Source organism: Cataglyphis hispanica, chromosome 1 (genome assembly GCF_021464435.1).
Source record: "Cataglyphis hispanica isolate Lineage 1 chromosome 1, ULB_Chis1_1.0, whole genome shotgun sequence".
Classification (NCBI taxonomy): Eukaryota; Metazoa; Arthropoda; class Insecta; order Hymenoptera; family Formicidae; genus Cataglyphis; species Cataglyphis hispanica.
Window position 1 is genome coordinate 17317674 of NC_065954.1, and position 27838 is coordinate 17345511.

General features: G+C 31.3%; 3 protein-coding genes across 4 annotated transcripts in view; 1 reads left to right on the plus strand and 2 right to left on the minus strand.

The window, feature by feature from the left end:
* LOC126855886 (proto-oncogene tyrosine-protein kinase receptor Ret) overlaps window positions 1-16414 on the plus strand; it is a 51229-nt gene extending 34815 nt beyond the window's left edge. For both annotated transcript variants that reach the window (XM_050603990.1, XM_050604074.1), the window contains 12 exons: window positions 1383-1660; window positions 2364-2552; window positions 4004-4191; window positions 4662-4871; window positions 5197-5299; window positions 6983-7151; window positions 10868-11175; window positions 12050-12254; window positions 12504-12633; window positions 13072-13273; window positions 13975-14153; window positions 14475-16414. In XM_050603990.1, coding sequence (XP_050459947.1) covers window positions 1383-1660; window positions 2364-2552; window positions 4004-4191; window positions 4662-4871; window positions 5197-5299; window positions 6983-7151; window positions 10868-11175; window positions 12050-12254; window positions 12504-12633; window positions 13072-13273; window positions 13975-14153; window positions 14475-14872 — 2559 coding nt within the window. In that variant the 3' untranslated portion in view covers window positions 14873-16414. The remainder of the gene's footprint in view (window positions 1-1382; window positions 1661-2363; window positions 2553-4003; window positions 4192-4661; window positions 4872-5196; window positions 5300-6982; window positions 7152-10867; window positions 11176-12049; window positions 12255-12503; window positions 12634-13071; window positions 13274-13974; window positions 14154-14474) is intronic.
* Window positions 16415-16567: 153 nt separating this feature from the next.
* LOC126858564 (uncharacterized) lies at window positions 16568-20325 on the minus strand. The gene is made up of 9 exons (XM_050609035.1): window positions 19950-20325; window positions 19304-19364; window positions 19079-19234; window positions 18744-18965; window positions 18366-18671; window positions 18180-18284; window positions 17949-18106; window positions 17379-17784; window positions 16568-17099 (listed from the first exon to the last, which is right to left on the minus strand). Exons 1-9 carry the CDS (start codon window positions 20079-20081, stop codon window positions 16873-16875), a joined length of 1773 nt encoding a protein of 590 aa, XP_050464992.1. The 5' UTR covers window positions 20082-20325; the 3' UTR covers window positions 16568-16872.
* A 510-nt stretch (window positions 20326-20835) lies between these two features.
* On the minus strand, window positions 20836-27838 carry LOC126858860 (homogentisate 1,2-dioxygenase). Its single transcript, XM_050609489.1, has 8 exons — window positions 27704-27838; window positions 27206-27341; window positions 26553-26698; window positions 26152-26338; window positions 25872-26051; window positions 25294-25517; window positions 24852-24978; window positions 20836-22184 (listed from the first exon to the last, which is right to left on the minus strand). The coding sequence occupies exons 1-8, from the start codon at window positions 27719-27721 to the stop codon at window positions 21871-21873; spliced, it is 1332 nt and encodes a 443-aa protein (XP_050465446.1). The 5' UTR covers window positions 27722-27838; the 3' UTR covers window positions 20836-21870.

Consider the following 27838-nt stretch of genomic DNA (forward strand, 5'->3'; position numbering starts at 1 on the left):
TAAACCGATATATTTAGTAGGAAATCTTTTTCCGATTCAGTAGTAATTACCAAACACACTCTATAGACACGAATGTTATTACTGTTTAGCGATATTAAATGCCGCGAGTTTTGCGCACAGCGGTGTCACGTGCGGAGCGTACATCATCCTGAATATGTAATTGGAAAGAGAATAATGATTGTAGAGCGCAATCCGCGAACGCGATAATAATCGGGTGGCATTCGTTCTAATTCAAGCCGCGCATGTCGTGCACCTTTAATGGATACCCTACATCATCCGCGCACGACTAGGTGTTTAAATTGAAACCGCATGAGAAAATAAATCTCGACATCGATATATCCAGCGACCCCGGGCGACCTGCTCTTGATATATATCTCATAATTCAGGCCGCGCGTCTTAGGTATCCCTGATCCTCATCTTGTCTTTCCTCGCGGAACGTGACACCCTCGCAGTTAAATGCTGATCTTCAGCCATGGAAATATAATCTTGCCTTCGTTAAATTCATGTTGAGATCTATGGAATTTTCCGAATGACCTTGAATTTTATATCCGTTACATCTTCCTTTAATTGAAAAATAATGAATATATTTGTATTAGAAATAAATTCTATAAGAAAACAATTGCACAACAAAGTTATAAACTGAGACTTGGATTCATTCGCAGTTCCTATACGCTGTTTAAGAAAAGATTTGTTTAAGTGCCTTTTCCCGCTATATTTCACGGGTGCACCAAGAATGGACGATAAATTCTAATAAAAACCGTCACGTAGCAATTGCATCTCTTGCAGCGGTCGCAGTCTTTAATATCGATCTACTACAATAAAATATTACTTGAGTCTACTTTGAGATCCTTCCTAATCGTGGCAAATTTCCTAAGTTTTATATATATCTATATATAAAATATCCATTTTTTAAATATATTATTTGTCATTCTTTTATAGTATTATATTCTGATTAAATTATATATTGTAAAAAATATATAATTATCTTTAAAACATTATTAAAAACATTTTTTACCACATATTTAAAGGAAAGATAGTTACATAATAGATTGTTACATAAAAAGAAGATTTGTCACTAGGAAGGATCTCAAAGTAGACTCAAACAATATTTTATTATACATAAATATATAAAGTTTTATATATTTATTTCTTATATATATATATATATATATATATATATATATATATAATAAAATTACATTAATAAAAATATAAAATAAGAACCTGATTTTTGAAAGAGCATATTTCTTCTCGTTTCTTTTGAGATTCTTTCAAACTTCTTGCTTCATCAATCATAATACGTGCATGTATATGTAAATTCCTATTACAAGAAAAGATTTCAGCTGCACAATTTTATTCATCGCATTTTTTCTCACGTTTAGATAAACATCAGCATAACTTTCTCGGGGCCGGTACATCGAGCTTCGAATATTGTGACCCCATCATCCGTCATGGTACAAGAATCATTCTCGTATCCGGCGAGTGTGAAAATTGCTCGGATTTCGTCAAAATACATGCGCGTGGCGAAACCAACAGTAAAACCCCATCCCTCGATAACTTTCATCCTGCACGGTTCCAGTGCATTCAACGTCACCCGACGGGACGGTATCATTTACGTGTCCAACGAAACTAAGCTACGATCCGAGCCCGACATCATTCAGTAAGTTCACCCGTTCTATCCTAAATAGCTCAATGTCATGCGAGAGCAAAACATTTCCGATAATCTCTGCATGAGAACAGCAAAGTGCTATTACGTCAGATATTTTCCGGGATGTATCTTCAATGCTTGATTTAGAGGTCGATTTCATCTATAGAAAAATTATAAATCTATAAAATGATAATTATGCATTTAATTGTATCTATATAAAAGAGCCAGATATTTAGATTTATTTCGATCAATATCGTTTGTGAACTATATTTGTACCTGGAATACTTAAATTAGTTTTAAATGCGTATTGTATATGATTTATTTCTGTACATAAACACTCTTATGATATTGCATTTTGAATATCTGAACTATATACATTTGCTTATATGTATTTAAAATATTTTTACTAAAATAAAGTCGATAATATTTGGATATATAACAATTAATATGTACGATTTAATAAGATTAATTTTAATAAGACTGTGTTTGCTCTAAAAAATTCTACTAATTTACAAAACTACTATTAACTTTATAAACAAAATCGCAATAAACAAAATTAAAAATAAAATAAGGGCGTAAGATTATAAGACTATTGATATGGGAAAATTCCTATTTTGATTAAAGTCAATGTTATCTCAATGAGTATTGACACTTCGTCCGTCCAGGGCAATTTTCTTGTCATGCGAACATGATGCGATATCGGCTTGTTCGCCAGGCTGAAATTAAAATGGAGCAAAGAGAATCAGACGACAACCATTACGCTACAAGTAAAACTAGTCAACGTGTTGCCGTCAAAGGCTAATACGTGCGAACAATCGGCTCGCGAAGAGATGCACTCGTGCGCGAATGCAGAATCACGCGAAGATTGCGAGAAGTCCTGCGGAATCGCCAGCGGAGTCTTCAGGTACGTCTAAATTATTTGTTCATAATATTAATACATTTTTTAAGTATATAAATTGTTGTTAACAATAAAATAGAAATGTTTTATCTCAATTCAAGTTTTGATAAAAATTTTAATAAGAACTTTAATAGAAATTTTTTTTATCTCAAAAATAAATATTTTTTTAAATATGTATAATATCTTTTTTAAAATAATAAAATAATCAGTATATCGGAGTAATTAAAATACGATTATAATCACGAAGCAACAATTGATAAGCTCAATAACAGTTAGCGTTTAATTTAAAAAAAATTTATAATTATTTTTAATTGTTTGTCAGATAAAAATTATTATTTGCAAAATTTTACTTATTTTGCGCAAGGGAAACTCCATTTAATTTTCAAGCAATGTAAATCCAGTATTAATGAATTTTAACATATTTCTGCATATAAAGAATTTTCGGAAAGTTTTAGTACACAAACCTCTATCTTCCGAAAAGTGTAAAGAGAATCTTTTATAAGAAAAAATGAAAAGGTATATTTAGATTATTTATAAATTAATAAATTTACGAGTATAAAATTTATACAACAGTTGACGTTAAAGAAAACAGCAATTGATCGGCAATGACATTTTATATAAAGAAAACTATTTTTAATATCAAGCATTGCACAATCATGCGCAAATTGATTTTGAAAATGGGTGTGATTTGTCATAATAGACTAAAGGGAGAGGCTCTCTACGTCATTACATACTTTCATTTTCTTCCCTGGAAAAGCGTCACGAGCCTCAATTTCATCGTAATGACTATTTAGGACGGTAATACGTCTAGGTTTATAGCTCTTCCATTTCACTTGACTCGTTTTCGCTGTACCTTCCGATAACTATCGTTTTGTGGTGTGATAAGGTAAAAGCAGTAATTGTCAGTTCATTTTTTATTGTTTCTCTTCTTCAGTTTACTATGTTATAAAAAGAATAATGGTTATCCTTCGCTCCGTTTTCTATTTCTTAAACATATCAGTGTAATTTAATATTTTAATTTTGCATAGAGCATCCTTTACTATTGGAAATTTTCTTTACAAGAGACACGTCATATAACTTTATCATCATTTAACTTATAATCACAACTTTCTTTATTTATTGCTTTTCTAATTTTTTTTTTCTCAATTAATTTATTATTTTAAATAATCAACTTTTATTTTAAGTAATCAATTTATATATATTTCTCTAATAATGTCTTTTAAAAAAAAATGAGCTTTTATTTTAAATTTAATAAAATTAATTAGATCAATTTAAAAAAAAATTAAATTTATATTTATTATTTTTTAAGAATACATACAAATAAGTCAGAATTATTTTTTCATCCTACGATATAAAATAGTTCACACAACAGATTTATCCCAAATAATAATTTTGGAGAAAACAACTTTATATCATGTGCAATCATAACAAAATTTTAATAATGAATCTTTGCATAGCAAGGATAGTTTCGTCGGTCAATGCGTTTGGAGGGGCAATAAGGAAAACAATCGAACCAATGTCACGAGTCAAATGTCGGAATATTATTCCACCTGTTCGCCGGATCTCACGTACTGTCCGGACAATGAATGTGACGAGCTGGAGCGCAGCAATCCGCGTATATGTCCGCAAGACTGCACCATCGATTGTGAGTATGCGTTGGTTCGTCGATTACGTTGTAGTAAAAACCGGACGTATCAAAATGTCAGAGTACTGCTGTTATTTCATCACTAGTAATAAAATTCCTATAATATTCGCAGCGATAATTGAGATGCTTTTAAACATAAAGAAATCTTTTTTCTAAAATATTCTAAATATTCTCGAAAAGATCTGTACTCTTTAAAAATTTTAAATATTTTTATATTTTTGATAAATATTATTGAATATTATTGGATATTCGAAATAAAGATGTTATTTAAGAAAATTTTCGCAAATATAGAATTATGTTTAGAGTCTCAGTTTTAAGGACTCTGGGACAAGAGTTTTCGATTTAAAGGGATTTTCGCGTTATCGTCATCACAGAGGTCTCATCGAAAGGGACTTAAGGGCCATTGGAAAAGGATTACTATGCTCTGAAAGTACTCGATCGATGTATGTGATTCCGTTTGCGTTTTTCAGCCGATTTGACGTTTTTCGCCCACATGAATCAGAACGGTCGCGGCATAAAGAGCGGTCTAGGGACTTGCACCTGTAACGACGAATTGCGATGTGCCTGCGGGCCCGGTGCCTTTCGACAACAAGAAAACGACGTGCCAGATGCTAGGGAAGAACGACCTAAAAAATCACGAAATCGAAATAATTCCGATCCCGTATCGGGTGCGCGTAAAGGTAAGTCGCGTCGCGACGCATAACTTTTTTCACATGGAAAAAATAGATGCTCGAATTATTTATAGTAATTTTAGATATCAAAATTTAAAAATTTAATTAATAATTTAATTATTAATTAAAATTTTAATTAGTAATTAATTAATAAAAATTTAATTAATAATTAAATTAATTTAATATTTAAAACATTTTAATCCATTTCGAACTTTTTTTAATGACTGAAAAAATAGCTTGAAAATAAACGCTTTACTATTGTCATTTTACATCAAAGAGTTTATTCTTTCACTCTATTAAGCATTATTAACCTTTGTCCTTTACGCTTTTACAGCGTCCAGCGGACCATGCGGTCCTACATGCATGATAGGTGTTATTGGAGCTAGTCTGTTTGTTTTGATCGTGATTGTCGGCTCATTTATTACATGGAGGTATAGGTAAGAAGCCAATAAAATCAGTTATCATAAATTAAATTTAGTTATTATGATAAAATTATTTTCTTAATACAATTTCAAAATTTTATGCAACATTATTTATATAAAAATTTATTGTTATTATTAAATTAAAACACAATAAAAAAACATAATAAAGAAGATTTCTTTTCTAGTAATAATTTAAAATTTTAGTAGCATTAAAGTTTTTAGTAGTATAAAACATATTAAAATTTGCTTGGAAAAGATTAATAATGTCACGATTTATCAAGATAGTAACATTTCTGATATCTTGTTAGAAATCTTTTAGTCCACATGGATCTTAGAAGGATTTAATGAACTATCGCTTCTGGACCAGCTTACGCAAAGCTTATCGGCTCGAGTCTCATGTTTGCAAGGAATTAAGGACATTACGAATCTCGTGATTAACTAGGATTTCGAGCATGATTTACCTCGACTTTCCAATATAGAAAATGCATAGAATTTGATGCAACAAAAGCATAAACAAATTGATAAGCATTAATTTAATAATTCCATTATAAAAGTTATAAAGAGCGTCATCCAAATATCAGATGTGCTGATAATACAGATCGATAGTCCGTAAAACTTCGATTGTTGCCTGCGAGACAAATTTATCGCCTTTTGCACCATGTTGCAAGTTCTACTTGAAAACCTGCATCGCTTTCGCGAAATATTTGATATATTTTCTAACTTCATAACTTGCGGAGAGATCAAAAAATTCACTCCAAAAAATATAAGATCGAAAGAATTTTTCACCAGAGAAAAGAACGTTTACTTGACTTATCCGAAAGTAAAGCTGAACTTGTCGGCAAGAATTCTTGTAGAGAATTGCAGAAGTTTCAGCAGATATGCATATTGCACCTGCTATCTTTACACATCCTTTCGCAGCTTGCACTCAACTACTTTTTCTTTTTCTTTTTAATGTGTTTTAATGTGTAAAAATTTACACACATGTATTCTATATAATTATTTTTTATGTTATAATTTATCATTAACTTTTAATATAAAGCAAATTTGAAAATTTATGCATATTTATTAATATCAGAATAAAAGGAATTAAAATATCTTCCAAGCACCGAGACAGAATATATATAGCAATTTAAAATAAAAGACAATATGTAGGTACATGTATGTAAATATTCATGTGTCTAAAGAATTAACACATTCCATTTGTGCGAAATAAATTTCTACCGAATTAATGTGAGAAATTACGAACATTCTGGTCTTGTATAGACAATTCAAGCTCGCTAGCCCGTAAGCTGTTCAAACTTACGAATTTGGGTCAATGTCTATTAGAATTTCTCTCTTAAAGTAACTAATGCCACAATAGTCCAACTTTTGCTGAGCTTCATTTTGAAATAACTCAATCGAATGCGAAGAGAATAAAGTATATTTTATCCATCAATAAAATATAATTTGTTGCAATAATTTTTTTTTATTCTTCTACTGAAATAATTTACTAATCTAATTTAATAAAAAATTATTTTCTATGATAAATAATTATCTTTTATAGAGAATTCTGATTTAACTTTAATTGCTATAATTGATAATGGCGCAATATTAGAGAGAGAGAGAGTTTAATTCCAAGGTACCTCATTTCACACTGTAAACCAAAATGTGGTGAGCCAACATACTTTATCTTCCGCATTGCGATGCTCTGCGTTCCAGGATGGCGGCGAAGGGCGCACGACGGGAATGCAAACACAGGATGGCCGATGCGGCAAATGGTATTGGTATTTTGCCGTCCGACTACATCGATCGTGGTGATGGTCTCTTGATCGGTCTAGACAGCTTCACAGCGGCGAATCGTCATCTATTGCTGCCCAAGACGTGTCCGGTAAATATTTATCTTATCGGTTATTTGCAATCATAGTAATCAAAAATTTATAAAGAATTCAGTGCAAGAAAAAAAAAGAGATAAAAATATATAAATTATCAACTCATTTTATTTTTATATTAAATTGATTTTTTATTAAAATCGTTATCGATGAATTGCAACGCTATAAAATCACTATTTACATGCCATAAATACAAAAAATAATATGTACGAGGAAAATGTTTATTCATAACAATAGACGCAAAGTAATTACATAAGATACGATATTTCCACGTTCATAGAAGCGACAATTGAAAACATGCTAAAATTATTGCGGTTTTGAATGCGCAGATATATTTAAATCGACGTTATCTATTAAGTCTACAAAGTTGCGGAAACTTTCTTATTACTTCAACGTCGACATTAATTTAGCCGCAGCAAAGTTGAAACTTTTCAGAGGATAATAGGGGACAAAAAAGATGATTACATTTCTAATAGCTTTTTAATATAGTAATAAAATTGTTCTGTAGGCCAGTGTTATACGTGTGCGCGACATCTCCTGTACAATCAGATTATTTTTAATCTTGCAATTTGCAAATTTTCCGTCTTAATTTAATAGATGATATAGAAAGATAATATCTTATTTTAATATTAAAGATACAAAAGTATTTTCTACAAGATTATTTTTTTCTACTTGAAAAACACACATATATTTACTATTTAAAATAAAAGGAAAAGAAATGTGAAACAAAGTGAAGAGATCCTATACCGTAAATTTCTTTTCACATATTAATTCAGGAATTAAATTTCTTTATCTTAATTTTTTAATAAAGTCGCTCTAAATTATATATCAAGTAAGATATAATCTAAATTCTTTTACAAATTTTTTACGAAGAAAAATAAAATTTTTTTACTATTACTTATTTCTTTAATATAAATTCTCTTTTTATATTATAAAGAAAAATCGTAAAAATTTACCTCTTTTTTGCACCTGTGCCTTTAATTGCGCAACACGATTTGCAGTCGCCTGCCGCACGTGATATACCGTATACGTGCGTGCAGCCGCATGATCCCGCATAAGCAACGGCATGCTAAAGCGCGTAAGCTCCCTCAGCTTTCCACACGAAGAAGCGTGAAATTACAAAGAGGTCGCTTCCCGGAATCTAGACGTGAGCTCGGAAACTCGGTCGAGTTACATAGTCTTCGAGTTCGTTCAGAATATTTGTCTGCTAATCTCATTGTTCGCGCAAATCGCCCGATCGCGCTTCTCTTAGAAACATCATGAACGACGAGCGTTTCGCAAAGTCGCATGTCGCATCTTCTCCAAGAGGATCAGTCTTGGATATCGCGTCGTGAGAATGTAATGCTCCAACTGGTGAGATTGGTGAGAGAAAAGAAAACTTAAGTTTATTGCTTCAATCTAAAGCTTAATCTAAAATTCTATCAAGACTTTGAAAATCGCGAATAGTTTCCCATTTCATCATTCTTCGCATCGCTGATGATTTTCTTTATCTCAGACAACCGAGTGTTTTACTGCGTGCTTGTCGCGCTACAGCAACGAATAACGATCTTGGCACGTAGCGACCGGTAATTTATGTTGAACGAAATATGGAAACAAGCCGCTTCCAATAGCTATGCTCTCATTCTCTGTCAATGACGAAAACTTTTTAGTATCGCTCGTATTTGCTCGAAAAGTTTCTTCGAAATTAAAGTACAATTCGACACATCTCTCCCGCATCTCAAAGCAATTCTCAAAATTTTCTGGTATAATAAACAACGTTTGAAATTATGTGGGTAGCCGCAAGTTTTACTCAGAATAGCAGAATCTTCTTAAAATCTTCTGAAATCTACTATGCTGATTTTGCAGCTATGCTTATTATGCTACGCTTATTCCGTAAAATAGTAGTAGCTTAGTTAATAAATATTTCATTAAAAAAAGAATTTTTCCTTCTTTCTCTCTTCCATATAAAGCCGGAAGAAAATACGGAAGAGCATTTCATTGCATTTTTTTTCTTAAATCATCTCTTGAATCAACAGAGAGATGTAAGCGCATTCCCATGCTTAGGCATCCATAATTAAATAAAAAAGCGGCAAAAATATCGATGAAGAAGGTAGGAAACCTCGGCAGAGAGAATTCGTGATATTTCTATTCTTTGCGAGGTGGGCGTTCTTCTTGAAGCGACAGCAACGAGATAAAATCATTGCTTTTATTTGATAAAGTCGAAACGAATGCGACTCGAATATGATGTGAGCGGTTCAGTGGGTTTGTAAGGCACGTAAAGTCTTTCGTGACGTAAATCCATCGAGCATTTCTGCATTCGTAATTTTGTTATCAGATCTTAAAAAAAGTGATTTTATTAGAAAAACCTGATCGAAACAAAATTAATCTGCTTCAATTAATAATTAATTCCTTCTTGTCACGAAATTGAAGTTTACACAAATCGGTTTGCTCAATTGCTTACTCTCAGCACAACTTGATTATATTATCTTTTTGTTTATGTTAATTGTGATATATTAATAATCCTGCTAAAAATTACTGATTTAAAAAAACTAAGATACGTTAAAATTGTACCATTTTTTAACGATCTATATTCATTGCATCATCTTTATAGAAAAAACAGCCTGACAAAAAAATTCAGGTGTAAATATACATAATTAATTATAAAAACTGATCTAAAATGATGATTACTGATATAAAATTATGTATTATCAGATCTTTTCATAGCTAATTATGTCTATTTACATCTAACTATATTATATTTTTTCTCGAAAGAGAAAGAGAGAAAGAGATTAATCTTCAAAAAATTTTGTTGAAAAAGGAAATTGTCGAAAATAACGCTATTTTCGTAAGTGGATATCACGGTGTTGCAAAATTGATGCAACAACGAAAGTGTTTTGGGGGATATACCGTATGAAAAAGTTTAATCATATTTTTTGGCGTGAGAGAAAGTCCTCTGATATCGATCTTTTGTGCGAGATGTAAAGCGAAGTACGGGCGAAAAAAATCCATCTCGCACTGTATTTTCCAAAATATTATTTCTATTACCGATTTACTCGTCGATTTATTTAACGTCATTTTATTTATATAAAATCAAACTTCTATAAAATAAAGAATATGGATTAAGAATGTTTAATCACAGGATCTTATAACAACATTCCCAGTAAATCTTGTAGTGCATTAATACTAATACTAATTCCTAGCTGCTAATTCGGGGCAGTATCTCTCATTAACCATCTGATCCTATTATATTCTCGAAACGTCGTTTAATTGAATATCTTCCACGCGTGCTTTGCGAAGCAGCTCATGCGAAGTAAATACGAGTAGATATCGTCTGACATAAACCTGGAAACATGTTCCAGCGAAGTGTAACGGCGGATTAGAGAGAACAGAGGTTTTATCGTAACGGCACGAAAGGATTTATTAATCGACTTATTAATTGCTCATATCTACTCGAAATCTCTCGAATTATTCTTCATGTTGTAAAAATATACAAAAATTAAAATAGGAGAAAACGATATAATTAATTGAATATAAATAAATTAAAATTCCGAATAAATATATAAATGTCTATAAATAATACTAATAATATTAAAGTTAAAATATCAATGTTTGAATGTCTAATAAGAAAAAAAATTATGTAAAATCAAAATTGTTGTTATTAACCTAATAAGCTTACGTTGTCAAAAATTTTAAATTAATTATAGAAATATTCAATTTTTTGTGTGAAATTTCTCAGCCGGATCCAAAATGGGAATTTCCACGCTCACTCCTAAAGATCGAGCAAGTGCTGGGCGAAGGTGAGTTTGGACGCGTTTTACGCGCCAAAGCTACGAACATTGGCGGGATGCCTGGCCCCACGACCGTCGCAGTGAAAACATTAAAGGAAGACGCGTGTGCTTCTGAACTGGCGGATCTGCTGTCTGAATACCAGCTGCTGAAAGAAGCACAGCATCCGAACGTGATCCGATTGCTGGGCGCCTGTACGATGCCACCAGGCGCGCCTGTCTATCTCATCATCGAATTCGCCGAATTCGGCTCTTTACGGTAAGTATACACCATGATATGTTTGACGATTGTTTTCTGATGTCATGTATGGCCCTTCTATTTTTACGAGCTTCTGATCTTATCGATAAAAGCCCTACTGTAATCGATTAGAAGTGAATTGATACGATTCTGTGACATGCGTATCAAAATTGATATTATTTTTATATCTCTTATTGTTGTAATGAATAATATCGATCTTTTTAATTTAAAGATTTTATCGTAAAGGATTTATCATATTCTGAAAGAATTTTGCATTTGCTTTTTTTAGTTTAGTAATTATAAATTATAAAAACATATACATATATATTTTATATAACATAATTTACACATAATTGATAAATTATTTCAAAAATTTCAAAAAATTATTAGACAAATACATATTAAAATATAGAAAATTGAATAAAAAATTTTTCTTTTGCAATTTAAAAAAATAATGCAAACAAAAATAAAATAGTGTTTATTAAAAATTATTAAAGCTTACTAAAGTCATTCGTTCAGTTTTATTGTATCCTCCGATATTCTTTTAATGACACAAAAATGATAATTATACAATTTCATTCTATTTATGCCAATGATATGATTATCCATATATACATTCAAATGTGAATAACATTACATAATACAGCCGACTTATGCGGAAATACCTCCGGAAATTTATCAAGTTGAAATTCCGTCGCATATGGAATTCCGCCATTGTCGGGACAATAACCTTTGCGAAACCAGTTGCTCTCGGTAATTAAATTTTTCCGCGGATGCAACACATGCCAAGGTTCACCACCATTGCAATCCAGTCTCTCAGGAATGAACGGATTATTGACCAACAGTATTCCGGATATTGCTCGCAGTTTATACGATAAGTTATATGAAATTTCAGCAACTATCTGAGGCGCAGCCGGCATTTGGAATCGGAAAGCAGAAATCCCGGTTCGACATCTCTGCTTTCCACTTCGCCGATCAACGGCATTGAAGAATCGCGATGCGCCGATAATAATACATCGAACTGCATTATAACACCACGCGATATCCTTTCATTCGCTTGGCAAATAAGTAAAGGGATGGCGTATCTCGCCGACATTAAGGTGCGATCCAATTTTTTTTTTTTTAATATTTAATATTTCAAATTATTTTACTTATCATTTTTGAAAAATATTTAAATTATATATTATCATTGATTATATATATACAAATCAATATTAGAAATTTCTGCAAAAATCAATTTTCATTGCAACTTTGACTATATTTCTCTGGAAGGGAATGCGAAAGTCGCGAAATGTCTTTCAACTCGGTCGAGTTGTTAGCAATTAATCAAAGTTTTCTCCGCACTGCAGTTAGTGCATCGGGATCTCGCGGCAAGGAATGTTTTGCTCGCAACCGGCAAGGTCTGCAAGATTTCGGACTTTGGTTTAACTCGCGATGTGTACGAGGACGATGCATATTTGAAACGAAGCAAAGGACGAGGTAAGATTATGCATTAATTAATATTCTCTCTCTTTTCTTTACATTTTATCACTAATTACTTCAAATATCATTTTGAAAAAATAGTTAGCAATTTCTTAACCAATTAATTATATTAATATATTTATTTTTTAAAAGATAACAAGTATATAAAACTTATCAATGTATACAATAATACAAATAACACAATAATTCTTTGTAAATCATTAGAAAAACGTATAGATAAAATGAAAAATGTATTATAATTTAACATTGAAAATAATCAGTGTAATAGTGTAAACCGTAGGTAATACCATTTTAACTTAATACTAATAACGATTCAACCGCGACCGAATGTAATCCGCTCGTAATTCACTCGGCGGATTCGCGAGAAAAACACCTTTAATGACTCGCTCGACTTCTACTTCGCATTATCCAAAGTTTTACGATTGGTGCTCGCAGTACCCGTAAAATGGATGGCGCCGGAATCCCTGGCTGACCACGTGTACACCAGCAAATCGGACGTTTGGAGCTTCGGTGTGCTCCTGTGGGAGTTGGTCACATTAGGAGCTTCGCCGTATCCCGGAGTGGACGTACATAATCTCTATAATCTGCTGAAGGCCGGCTACCGTATGGAGAAGCCGCCTAACTGCTCGCAACAATTGTAAGTAACAACAATTGCGTCAATTTGTTTAATTTACCTAGCATTCTTATAAAACAGAGACAAGGAAGAAGTAGAAAAAAATTGTTTTAAAAATTTAATTTTTTTTCTTTGGCTTGTCTTTTAAATTTTAAATGAAAATCGATTTCTATACACACTTATAACAATTTTTTTTATAAGTTATCTTTTTGTAAACTTAGTATTTTCTGAGGTTCTATATAATTAATTTAGTTAGCTAATTCAAAATGCACCTAGAACTACATGTGACTATCATTCATATGACATTTATAACTGACGGGAATTTGTCTGTAATTATTATTAAAGAGTGTTCATAATTATGGTAGCGTGACTTCATAACACATGTGAAACATTCATCATCTTTATGAAGATTAGATCAAGGTACTGCAAGGAGTCAACCTCAATATATACCGTGTTACTATTAAATTAGTGATATGATAAAACGTGATAATTTATTCACAGATGATTCGCCTTTCGAGCATGATGCGTGTACAGTACTTTCAATTATCATTGCTAAAACTATGTTCTTGAAAAAGTGCCCCAGCATAAAATAAAGTATGTTAACTTTCCCACAGTTTATCGTAAAAATTTATTCTTTTTCTTCCAGGAAGGAAATTAGTAATTTCCTATCTTTATAATTTAAAGGATCACATTTGTTCGATTGCATATAAGAGATATTTTTTCAGATATAAGCTAATGGTATCCTGTTGGCATCAAGAACCTGGCATGCGACCATCGTTCAAGGAACTGACCAGCCATTGGGAGCGCATGTTAGAGGATGGTGTCGAATATCTCGATCTTAATCCAAGAACCGTCCATAATCAAGCCTACTTTGCATCTCTACATGCCTTGGATAGCGCGAATGGTAGGTGAAATCAATAAACCGAAATATCATTTATATACAATTTGCTATTATAAAGATTAATAAATTATATTTAATATCTATAAACATCTATATACAATTCGCTATTATAAATTATATTTAAAAACTTATATAAATTATGTTCAATAATTTAATATGTTAAAAATTGTCATTTATAAATTTGAATACATACATACTCTGACAATTCCAAAATAATATTATTTTAATCTCTTTATTATTGCTAATAAATATTAATATTTAATCGATTTAAAATAGTACGTTCGAAAAGATTATATTACAATTTTTATTTCATTTCTTTTTCAGATTCTGAGAATGATCAGGTAGATAACGAGACTGCGACTATTTTGAAAACAAACACCGTCAACTATCTTGGTCGAATATCTTCTGAACCGGTCACTAAATGTGACAAAGTAGATAAACTACAGACACTTTGGCAACCTTCCGTAGCGTCTTTTCCCGAGGAATCTGTGAAGTCACCGTACGTGAACGATCCACCAAGCCTGAACGCTAATCACTACGAGAGCCCGATAAAGCTGCGGAACATCAGTATGACCAGCAATAGCGAAAACGACTTGACAACACCTTCGAACGAACGTCCTCAGTCCTACATCGATATGCAGGGAAAGAAATCGGAGACAGAAGACCTCTTGGTATTTAGCAGTAAGGACGATGACAAGAACGATAATAACGTGACGAACTGATCGACATAATTTCGTATTGGATAATATATTGTGTCGAATTTGAAATGTAACACGAATGAGAAAATTTCAAAATCGGAAACACAGCTTTCTGAGTCTCGATATTTATTGATTTCAGACTAATACATGGTGAATGAAAAAAGTTAAGATAGTCGAATGATGAAATAATTGACGATTCCGAGTTATGCAAGAGAAGAGAATATTTATTTAACGAAGGGACGGGAGAAAAAAAATGTGCAAATGGATTGGAATCCAATGTGATTTGCGTGAATGAGAAATGCCATTTTCAAAGACGACGCGATGCGGAAAAAATGATACAATAGTTATAAAGAAGTGCTGAATGAAAATTTGCTAAAATCGCAATTGTAGCAACGAGTAAGTCAACTTCATAAAGTTAAAGAAGTTATGAGTTGTGAGACACCGCAAAAGGTATTTTTGAACGAATTGACTGAATGAAACGCTCTATCAAAAATTAAGAGCAAATTATATCGCGCCAAAAGCGATTTATTATACCAAATATAAATTAGTAACTAATTCGTTCTACTTTTATGTACTTAAAGTCGTACGACTGTCCGTCAATGATCACTGATGAGGCTGCTTTTATTATTTTCAATAAAAATAATTACGCATTATCATTAGTGCGATTTTTTAAAAATATCAGATTTTCAATTCATTTTTAAATCTTCATTTAAAAATCTTTTGCATATCGCACTATGCAAATATGATGAGATTTGAAAATAATTGCTCATTAAGAATAACAAGCTTTTTTGGCGATATAAGAACACTACAGGATGTTTTTAAACTATAAATTATTTTTCAGCTATTACTAACAGTTTTATAATTTTTAATTGTGACTCTTATATTATTCAATTTTAAGTGGACTACACTTCAACAAAAATATCATTCGAGATATAATTGCGAGAGATATTAATGTTATAAGAAGTTGAAGATGGTCTTCCATCATATTTTTCTTGATAAATATCAGGTTGTGAATTTGTATGACGGGACACCCTATTCATGGCGCTAATTTAATTGTCTGACTTAAAACTTAATCATCACGCTTCCTTGAAAATTAAATATTTTCTATTGTCGCACTAGCTTTTGTAGCTTCGTGTGTTTAACACAAAGCAGCAAATCGCACGACGAAGTGATACGATCGAAAAGTAGAATTTTTACGAGATATATGTGCAAATTTCGGTTTGGCACAAACCATATCCGTAATGTATTTCGACGTACTTCAATGTAATGGATATAATAGACGAGAAATCGTCCTTTTTGTATTTATGTATAAAATGCAACATTCCACACGAGAGAGATTATCCTAAATTATTTATCGTTTTACGATTTCTACGACGACTGCGTATGATTTCGATTTGTACTTCGTTTTCTTTTTTTTCATTACTAATCGATGCGTTACGACGACAACGATATCGAACGCGCCTTACAAACTGGTTAACATTGTGCCATATTATTTTCTTGTGATTAATATATTACAAAATGTATAAAAGATGCTTCCAGACGAAGTACACCTTTATATTACCTGCACCTGGTTTGCAACAGTGTTTGTTTTCCCAAGAACAATTTTATTAAAAATAAGAAAACACTAAAGAAAAGTAAAAAAAGTTAATAAAACAAGAAAGGAGATTTAGAAAGACTAGGAGAAGTGGATTTCCACATTATTATTAAGCATTGCAAAAATTTTCTTTTAAGAATGTTTATATGATTTTAATATAAAAGATATATAATAGTACATAAAAGTATATAATATAATGGATATAAAAATTTTTTTACAAATTTGCAACATAATTATATATAAAAAGATATGATTTGATTTTTAGAATGCAGAAACGGGACGGAAGTTTTATTTGATACGTGTTACAACAGAATTTTTTAATAGAAAATTATTCTTTATTTAAATCAACTATTGTCGCATAAAAAATTATCACGGCATAGAAAACGTATATCTTACGAACTATTCTTACATGTATAAAAAGAAAGAAAAATCACAAGTTTAATTTATCGATGCGAAATTCACAGTCATTCCTCGTAGAATTGAAATCGAAGATTTTCTCTTCGCCAACCTCACCAAGTAAATTCAATTCATCGATATTTGTCGTGAAAGATTGAGGTATGACATCACCATCTGGCGTATCGAGCTTACGAACCTCATTGGATCGATCAATTTTATGACTGGCAGTTTCTTGTATGATGATCGGTGATAATAAACCGTCTAAAAAATTCAAACTAACGATGTAAAAGTGGCTTAATAATGCCAATATATGATAATGATGACTTTATCGAGTGCAATTAATAAAAAAAAAAATATAGAAAAATTAACTTTATCGAGTGCAACTAATAAAAAAAATACAGAAAAAATTTTTTGACAATATATCTTAATATTAAAATCATGAAAATGTACGCAAAAAAGTGAGACAATAGCAAAAAAAATTATTACAATAATAAAATCGAAGCATAAATTAAAATAAAATGATTATTGATCACGATTTACCAGTCTCGTCGATGTTTTTCGTCATACTGCTAGCTTCGTCCTCAAATATTTTCATCGTGGCGCATCTAATACTCTCCAATAGCTCTCTATCCGACACAGCGAAAAATTGCAAACAACCGATACCATGGATCGTCTTTACAAGCCTTGTCAGATTCTCGGGTAAGCGAAACTTCTTAAAGAATCGCGCTTCCTCCGGTATATGATCCGGTTTGCAGTACGGCAGGTGTATCACGTAATATCTCTTGTTCCTTTGCGGATAGTTTTCCTTCAGCAAACGCAGTAGGTGATTATCCACATTCTGGTAAACAATCGTTGCATCGGATTTCGCGGACGACATCGGCGGAGACGTCGCGACTAACACGACGTCCGCGGATTGAAACGCCGTATTGCACCACAGTCCCGGATCCTATGACAACGATACAAGGTCTTATCTTCCTCAATTGCATTAATTAATTAATTCATTTTATTTTATTTGAATCAAGCTCTCGTTATAATCGAATTATTGTCAATTTATAATTTATTTTGAAAACAATTAAAATTATTGACATATCGATTTATTTCATTACTCACTTTGCTGTCAGTTTCAGCGATATCGAACATATCTATCATAGCGTTGATGTTATAACATCTCAAATATTTTGTCAATTCTGCCATTACATTCACGTGTGCCGGATGCGTCGGTGAGTATATCAGCAAACAATTTGGCCTTATTGTCATTCTCTTTAAAACTATTTAATAGATAAAAAGAAAAGAGTAATATTTATTGGAAAAAAAAATAAAAAAAGAAAATTAAATCCTTACCTCTTTTTCTGTAAAGCTTAAACGCATGGTACACCGCGTATAATAAAACAGGTGGTATCCATATTAAACTGATTATCATAATCAGCAATCGATGGGACGCGTGTTCTGAGAAATGCGATTTGAAACGCTGTTTAAAGTCCTTAAGTTACAAGATAAAAAAAATATATCTCACTAAATTATCATTACTTATGTGTATGTACGGTGATGTGCTATTCGCGCATCCATATTCACCACACTTTGGATGTAACGCTGCGACTTTGACATAATACACGCCGCTCGGTGCTGAGAAATTATATCTTACGTGTCTATTTTTATTCATGGATATAATTGCGATGCTGACTGTCGATTCCGTGTCATTATTGATTAACCACATTTTATAATCCGTCACATTATATCTGGACGGAAGCGATTGTACGTACAATGCTAGATTCAACAAATCCGATACGTCTACGTATATAAAAGGCGTGAACATTTCGATTGGAATGCCATCCTCTGTAAAAGATTCTCATAGATAATTGAGAATTTATAAACAATGCAATAAAAAACTGTGAAAAATAAACTCACCGATAAATTTGTGTTGCGGCACGTAGAAGATATATTTTTTATTGTATGTGTAATGTTCCTCAATCACGGAATATTCCAAGCGATACGGAGCTCCTTCGTACGTAGCATCGGAAAACGGACATGACACATATAGGTCTTTGGGCACGGGATTACCATACAATTGCACGTATCTACACGCGTTTTCATTTTCGTTGGCGATATTTTGATAACGCGTAATTAACCCTATTTTACAAATAATGCAAAATGCAATAGCGGGAAATATTCAATTAAATATTGGTTTGTTTTTAATCTGAATATTAAATATTTTGTTAATTATAATCGTGATATCTTCTTACTATGAAAATTGATATCTGAGATTGATAAATTAAATGCGGTCGCTTTATTTTGGGTACCATCGAATTTTTTCACATACGCATATAACGCAAAAATTGCTGCATCATCTTGTTTAAATAATTTCTTATTAGCATCGTCAAATTTTAACTTTGTGCAATCTAAAATATTACATAATAGTAAATGAATTTAATTCATGAAAGAATCTTCGTTAATTTATCATTTCCTACCTGCCCCCTTTTGTACTCGCGTTAGTACACATTGGAAATCTGATATTGGTACCAAATGAGTCTAAAAAAATAAAAAAAAATTATTATAGATATAAAGTACTTGTCTGTATATATATATATATAATATTGATAATTAATCAATTCAAGGTAGAAAATGATTATACTGATTGAATATAAGAATCAAAGATAAATTTTTATATTCAATCTTATTATCAGTTGCTTATATAATGCAAAAGTAGTGTTTGCTTGTTATTATCTCTGTGCAATCACATGCATTTATGCACAGTTTAGATCAACATTAATTATTATATCTATATAGCCATAGTGTGTAAGCTAATCACATTTGTATATCATAATTTACATATTATTTCAAAAATAACACTCTGACAACATTAGAAAAGTCACTAAAGAATAATTTTAAATTATAAAATAATAAAAAAAAATTTAATTCACGGTCCAACTTTTATTTTCAGATTTATTAATATTTCAACGAAAAGCGACATGTAAAAAAAAGACGCGCAATTGAGACACCTTGTATGTATGCCATGTGATATCACCGATGATTTGAAATCTATGTATGTATTATATGTGTGTATAGGTGTGTCCCATTGTGCTGTGCGTATGAATAATAGAATGTAATACTTACCACATTTTTACAATAGTCCGGATAACAATATGAGGCCAAGACGCGTTCAGTCAAAAAACACAGAACGATCACGAAGAAAAAGCTGTAGACTGTAGCGCGCATTTTTAGGTTACCCGTTATTTGGCAATGCATAACATTTGGTAGACAGCACGTGTCATCGACCTCAACATGTCAACTGCTCCAAAGTTTGATAACAACTCCAATTTTTATGGTACCGATGTCATCTCCGACCGATGTACTCCGACTTACACGGCTTCGCCGTGGATTTAAATAAAACGCAAAATACCGTGCACGACACAAAACGGCGACGACGAATATTTTTATCAGAGGTGAGATCAAGCTGCGTATTGACGTGACGAAGACTCTGCTGGAAATAGCAGGTACTGCTTACATCGGTTGGAGTCGACAAAAACGATCTCTACAAAGTATATCATCAATGATTCAAGCCATTTGAATCAATCAATGAACAAAAAATGATTACACAACCTACATCAAGAAGAAAACCAAAGAGAGAAAAATTGCATATTATCATTATATTATCTTCTCAATGTTGAAATATATTTTTTAATTATAATTAATATATATAAATGCAATACGTATTTGCAAAGCATAAATGTAAAAATTTAATTAAAGATAAAGATAAATTTCCCCAGATTTTGATAAGATAAAGAAACAAAGTTGCAACATTAAAACAATTTTAAAAACTTTTATAAAAAATTATAGAAATTAAATATAAGATATAATTAGAATAAGAAAAAAAATAACGGCATTATTTTTTATTTTTATAATTTAAACTTTTATTTTATCAATTTTGCAGAAAATGAGATACATGTTATAAAAGAAAAGATAAAGTTTGATATGTGTTAAGGGAAATAATTTAATAACAAAATCATTTGGCATATTAATCATTCGGCGACATAAAAATAGTATGATTCATATTTATCTTCACAATTGATTTCATAAACGTCAGATTTTAGATAAGATGAAATTTATTGCAAATTGTGCTACTAGAGATAAAAATTGCTTATAATTATAATATATGTTGCAATCTTAAAGTAATTTTTACAAACAATGACAAAACATTTTTGTTTTTCGATGGATTTGTTGATTAATCATAATTAAAAATTCTGCTATATTAAAAAATCTTATATTACCTTCAACATTAATATGTTCGATATAATTTGATTAAAATTATATGGTTTTCTTTTTTCAAAATGCATTTTTTTTTTTTTTAATTAAAGCGTTTTTCATTTAAAGTTTAATTACGTTGGTTCTTTTAATTGAAAATATATTTCAAACTCTAAGTTTTTTTGCAAATTATTTTGCTGTTATAAAAGTTTCGGGACACCATATATATATATCGCTTCTTTATCTAACATACTTTCGTCAAATCGTATTGAGTGTCTTAGTAGGAGCTAAATGTGATTAAAAGTTCTTTGCACTCAGTAACACGCTCTTCGTGCAAACGCGATATTGTCGATGTAACGAATTTATAATCAATTTGCAACTGCACGCACCAGATAATTTTATAGTTTTGCACGATATCTTTTGGACGCGACACGCTATGAAAAAATTTCTTGTAAGAGAAAAGGATCGTAACAGGACTTAATAATATAAGGAGATATAATTATATATAAAAAATATTTAAAAAGCTCTTGAGATGAGATGCAATCATTAGTGAAAGGAAAAATACACTCTGAAAGAAAAAGACTTTCTTTCTCATCAAAATAAATCAGCACAAAGAGAGTAAACACATAAAGAGAGTAAACACATGTTATCTAAAAATCATGATATCAATAAATTTGATATAAAAAATGAAAAATATCAAAAATATAAAAAATGAAGATTTATCTCACTGACAACGGTCACTCGCAAATGCATTAAGATGGAGACGCATTGATCGCCGCATTCTGGTCGATTTTTAATTGGCGATAGGATCGAAGTGCTTCCGTAGACCCTGCCAGCATTCGTAGTAGTCGTCGTCTAGCTTGTTACAAAACTTGCCCGCCCATTCCGTCACGGCCATACTGTACGAAGTCTCGAACATAAATGCCTGCATACCGTCGCCGATCCGCTCCGGTGCCAGCTCGTTTTTGGTTGCGGTCTCGAAGCATTGCCTATCAGGACCGTGCGGAGTCATGACAGAATGTAATGATGCACCACCAGCGGAGAAACCGTTCTCTTTCGCCTCGTAACGACCCTTTATCAGCCCCATAAATTCGCTCATGCAATTTCCTAAGAATTATAAAGCAAAGTTTTATCAGAAATTTATTTTTCTTAATAATTTATATAATAATAAATTTATCAATATAAAGAAATCATTACTATCAAACAGATTAATTAAAAAAGGAGAGATAATATTAAATAGATAAAATAATAATTAACATTTTTATGATAATTATATTATTTATTATTAATTATAGAGCCAATAGCTGATCATTTTATTTCTAATGTTACTTCTAATTTTATTGAAAACTGACTGTGTGTGAGTATCCTTTTTTCAAAAATTTATTATTTTCTTAATATTATAAAAAATGGAATTAAATAATAATAAAATTGTGTACAATTTTAATAATTTTAATTTAAAAAGTTTAGTCGTGCATAGAAACAAAATAATAGTTTGTCCAAGAAAAACACAATCTAATCTAAACTGTTTTGTAAAATTAAAATGCTATCACATGAATAACATTTCCATTTGATATAAGCAGTATGCATTGTATAACATAAATTATTGTATTTAAAATAAGACTGAGAGAAACAAGATATAGTAAAAAAAACATATATATTATTTTTTATAAATACAAATTATTTCAGTTAATAACGTTTCAAAAGAAGCCATTACCGAATCAATTGCTCAATTATGTAAATTAATTCGCAAAATATAACGGAACTTTCAATCCTTGGTTTACGCCGCTAATAAAATTCTTCCGCGTTAAATAACGATTTAATTTCGAAAATGTCTGATATTTGACAAATATTTTCGCGAAATTCGACATGTTATTGACATGATATCAAATAAATTATTTAAATGATGAGTCGACCCGCCACCGTTGATTTTTATCCTTGACAAACTGATGTATCATTGAAAAATCGATATGCGAAACAAACGCATATTGCGTGTCATGACGATTCGCGATCGTATAATGAAACGCACCGAAAGAATCTGCAATGCAAGTTCCACGCATTTTGCATATTATCGCTCTCTACGCGCTGCCGACTTATTCATTAACGTGGAGAATGGCCCGCATTGAAAACACGCTGCTATACTGGTTATCAAATCTCAGGGAAAGCAGCGAGCGGCTACTCTTACTGACGCTCGCCACTGTTTTGAGATATGTATTATGAGTTTTATATTGTAATATAATATCGTATTAACAAATTAAAAAATGTCTCAATATGTGATACATACATACATATATATATAGAAAAAAAAAGTAAAGTTATTTTTAAGAAACAAGTAAATAATTATAATTACTAGTTTAATTACTAGTTTAAAATGTCATTGAATTATTTTAGAAAAAAAATCAACAATAATTTTCTACAATTATGTGATTTAACACCAATTTTTTTATTATTTTTATTTTTTTACTTGCTTTTTTAAAATAACTCTTTCTTTTTTTTTCTTTTTTAGAATAATGGAATTTATAAAATCTTTTTTTATAAAATGTATATTAAATTATTTATATTGACAAATAATTATTTGACAAAATATTAATATTTTGCAAAGATATAATTACCAGTTATTTTTGTATAATAATTTTTTACCGATTTCACGATGATTATTTATCGAATAAATTTCACAAATTTTTTTAATAACTACATATTTACACATTCAATATTCCATGATAAAAATAATAATTACTTTCTCCGTAACAAGCAAAGAGAATTCATCGTTGTCGGCTTTCAATAAAATCCTCGATATAATCAGTATTAATTTTATGATTGAAAAATACCATCACGCGTTTAATTCATCATCACAATTATCTTAATCAATCCTATAATTTCGCGTGTAATTTATACAACGGAATGGACGCTCTCAGGGCTCTGATAATAATCGCTTCTTATAGTTTTCAATTACTTAACCCGAAGGATGCGTTCTCATCGATAAGCATTATACCTGAACGTCTTTCTCTTTGCATACAACAAACTTTCTCAACAAGAGCGCAATAATGTAGTGAAACACAATAGCAACGGTGACTACAAGGGCGACTGCGACATCAAACGAAAGTGACCCGTTTCCTCTTATAATCGATCGAATTGTGAAGATAGAAAATCGGTGAAACGACTTATCGAAGAAAGAGACATTGTGCGATTGGGAAAAATTTCGAGTTTTCTCTGTGCCAACTCGGTTGCACAATTTTCAGGAGCGCTCTTCCGGAACGAAGATGCCACCGAGTTGAGTTCGGTGGAATATTCGCTCGAACTCTTGCCACATATATTCCTCGATATCGGAGCAAAAGATTTTGCAATTTTAATATTGTATTATTTATTGTACTATATTTATTATATCGTATTCAGTAAACGTATCACAAATTGATGAAGCTGTAGCTCAAACATTATCACATAATTACAAATGATCAAATAATACAAAAAGAGGATGATTAAAAGAAAGATTAAAAAAAACGTCTTAAATATCTAAAACATTTTGATGTCTTATATTCGTTCATTACTTGTCAAACTTACGTTGTCTTTTTGTTTAAATGAAAGTTTAAATGCGATATTAGACATTTGCGGCGGACAAATAATATTTCAATAATCTTGCTAGGCATTTAGTAATTTTGTTTACATATTAATTTAGATAAAAAGGAATTATAATATGCCTGCCGGGTCTTGTCCTTATTTCAACTAGCGTCGACACTTGTATAAAAATGCAAAAGAAATATATTACTACTTTCTACTTACGATGATAGTAAGGGGGCCGAAAAGTATGCTCCTGCACGGACCATCGGGGTGGAAAAATCACGAAGTCGGCTGCGGCAGTTCCAGGTTTATTAGTGGGGCACGTCAGTACAGTAAAAATGGACGGATCCTGTAGAATTAAATGAATTATTCATTTCGAGAATGTCATAATGGAATTTAAAGAATATATAAAATACTTATTTGTTATACATATATTCATATAATATTAAACGCAAAAATTTTATATTAAAATAAATTTTTATTAAAAAAGATTAAAGAAGAGAGAAACGTAGCGCATTGTAAAGATAATATTCAATTACATACTTTTCCTGTATTGTATACATAGAAATTTTAGTTAACGTATATTTCACAGAGAAATTTCACACGTGCAGAAATTTCTTTTCAGAACTTTCTTGGATATTTATGATCTTGAAGATTTACTCACGCAATGATCAAAGGAGACCGAGTTGATAACCATGAATCTATCGAGATCATATTTGTATGGTACGTAATTGCCATGCCATGCGACGACGTCGAAGGGACTGTGACCTTGATCAGCCGTAAACAGCTTTCCCTGATATTTACATACGATCTCGTAGTCGATCTCGCGATCCTCGTACCAAGCTACCGGTGTCTGAAAATCTCTCGGACTCGCCAGGCCGTTTGCTCCTAGTCATCAGTCCGGCTCATTAATTTGCTCGTTAAAATAAACATTAATTTATTGAGTTTTTGATTAAAAAAATTTAGTTCTTCAACAATGCGATATACATATATATTTATATAATCGCACATCATATTATTTTTTTACGGATTAACTTCATTTTATTTATTATTATTTTTTTACGGATTAATTTCATTTAATTTATTATTATTATTTTACGGATGAATTTCATCTCAAAAGTCAAATGCAAAGAGTTTAAAATTTGATATTGAAAATTATAAGCTTGGATTAATTTTTTAAAATTTCTAAAAGTGTATAGATAATTGCAACTTTTACGCTCAATCATTCAAATTGACGATTACCTATCGGCCCCAATTCCGGCAGCTGAAAATGATTATCGAAGACCTCGAGAATGTAACCCCTGGATGGACCAAAAACGGTCACGGAGAATCGCATACCCTGCTGAATGACGCATATCTCATTCGGCTCGCATCGCATCTTTCCGAACTCAGTGGTGATCTGCAGAGCGCCCAATTGCGGCACTGCATGCAATCACACAATCAGTACTTCGTTTTAATATAAATATTTAAAGGAAATAAAATTTTAAGGAAAATAAAACGTGGCCTTTCTATTACTGCTCACCAATGAGAAAATCACCATCGGCGTTATAGAAAGCTCTATCTTTCATAGAAGCATTGCACAGATACACATGAATCGCGACGCCCTGGCGCATTTTGGGATCGCCGGCACCACATAGAGTATAAAGACCCTCGATAAAATCGACTTCAGTATCTCGTCGACTTGGGACGTCAAAAGTCTTCCATCTTAACTAAAACATGTGCGATTAGCTTCGCAGACACTAGTCTTTTAAGTTTCAATCCTTCAAGATTTCAGTGCAGCAGATAAATTTATTTTGCTTTTTTAATTTGAAAAATTTAATCTCAAAATTGTGCAAACTGAATTTAGATTAATTATTTAGTTAATTTATTATAGTTAGTTTATTATTATAATAAACTCTTAAATTTGATATGGCGAAAATTTACCTGATTGGGATTAGGATATGTCTTGTTCCAGTCGTCCGTTACAAAAGATTCGATACCGCAAGCTCGAGTAAAGGGCTTGAATGGTTTATGAACGACAGACGGTTTTATTCGATAGAGCCACGATCTTTTATTTTGATTTCTCGGAACTAAGAAATAAAAACAATAGCGTCATTTCAAAAATGATATTACATAATAAAATATTATATTAGCGACGAGAAAAAATTATTCGAACAACTAATTCATAATTACAATGATATTGTTGCAAAATAGTGATTCGTGATGTTTTAATGCTTTACTTATCATCTTATCAAAGTCTGATAAGAATGCCACGTGTTAAGTTAAAGAAACATGATAGGAATGTAATCGCTCCAAACTAAATTTATCTTCCTCAAACAAAAATATAACTTTTCATTTATTTCACTATTTCAATTTTATGATACATTCTTTAACCGTAGTTAATTTTTAAATTTTTTAAAATTTGATTCTAAAATACACTATTTTTCTAAATTTTGATTTCAGACAGTCGTGTGATAAGCAGAAACCATGGAAAGTTTCGAATTTGCAATGTATAATCAAAGTACGAATTATTTTTTAACACACTGCTCCAAGAATGTCGGAAAAGTTATACGAACAAAACGCGTGATTTTACTCACCGGTGAATGCTGTTCCGGACAATTGTTCGGCATAAAGATTGTATGGACATTTCTGCGGATTATTCTGCCCAATAGGTAGTGCCCCTGGACAGCGCACATCCTCACTGGAGAACTCACAGCCGAAACCCGTAAGATACTAAAAGATACATATCATTTCTCGATATAACATCATACTATCTTTTCTTATTAGATTAATACATTAGTTTTCTATCAAGCTTTTTTTTGCAGGTTTTTTTTTCTATATTAAAATTATGTTCCAAATATAATTTGTATACTTTTATACATTTATTTAAAATAGAATAATGCTATTTTAAATTCTAAAAATATATCATATGAAAAAGTTTAGACTATTCGCAGAATACTCATTATATGATTTTCTAGCTATTATTTTGACAATACAACGATACAATAATTCTTAATATGACAAAAATAAAAACTACAGAATTAAATTTTTTGAAAAAATTGCTTAATTGATATCGAAATCAATAGCTTCATTACCTTAAGCTCGTCCTTCATGACGCCAATACGTGAAATTCTTTGGGGCACGGCGTCTCTTTCGTTGAGACAAAATATACGGAGATTTCCACGATACTCCACCGTTTTATATAAATGCGGTTGTCCTTAGACGACGCA

Excerpts from the sequence above, each read along its gene's own strand:
- LOC126858564 (XM_050609035.1), bottom strand. The coding sequence starts at position 20,081 with ATGCATTGCCAAATAACGGGTAACCTAAAAATGCGCGCTACAGTCTAC. Across the intron at positions 18,672-18,743 it reads GCCGCAACACAAATTTATCG|AGGATGGCATTCCAATCGAA; the intron begins GTGAGTTTATTT and ends AATCTTTTACAG. Across the intron at positions 17,785-17,948 it reads TCGCTGAAACTGACAGCAAA|GATCCGGGACTGTGGTGCAA; the intron begins GTGAGTAATGAA and ends TCGTTGTCATAG.
- LOC126858860 (XM_050609489.1), bottom strand. Across the intron at positions 26,699-27,205 it reads GTCCGGAACAGCATTCACCG|TTCCGAGAAATCAAAATAAA; the intron begins GTGAGTAAAATC and ends TTTATTTCTTAG. Across the intron at positions 26,052-26,151 it reads CGATGGTGATTTTCTCATTG|TGCCGCAATTGGGCGCTCTG; the intron begins GTGAGCAGTAAT and ends GATTGCATGCAG.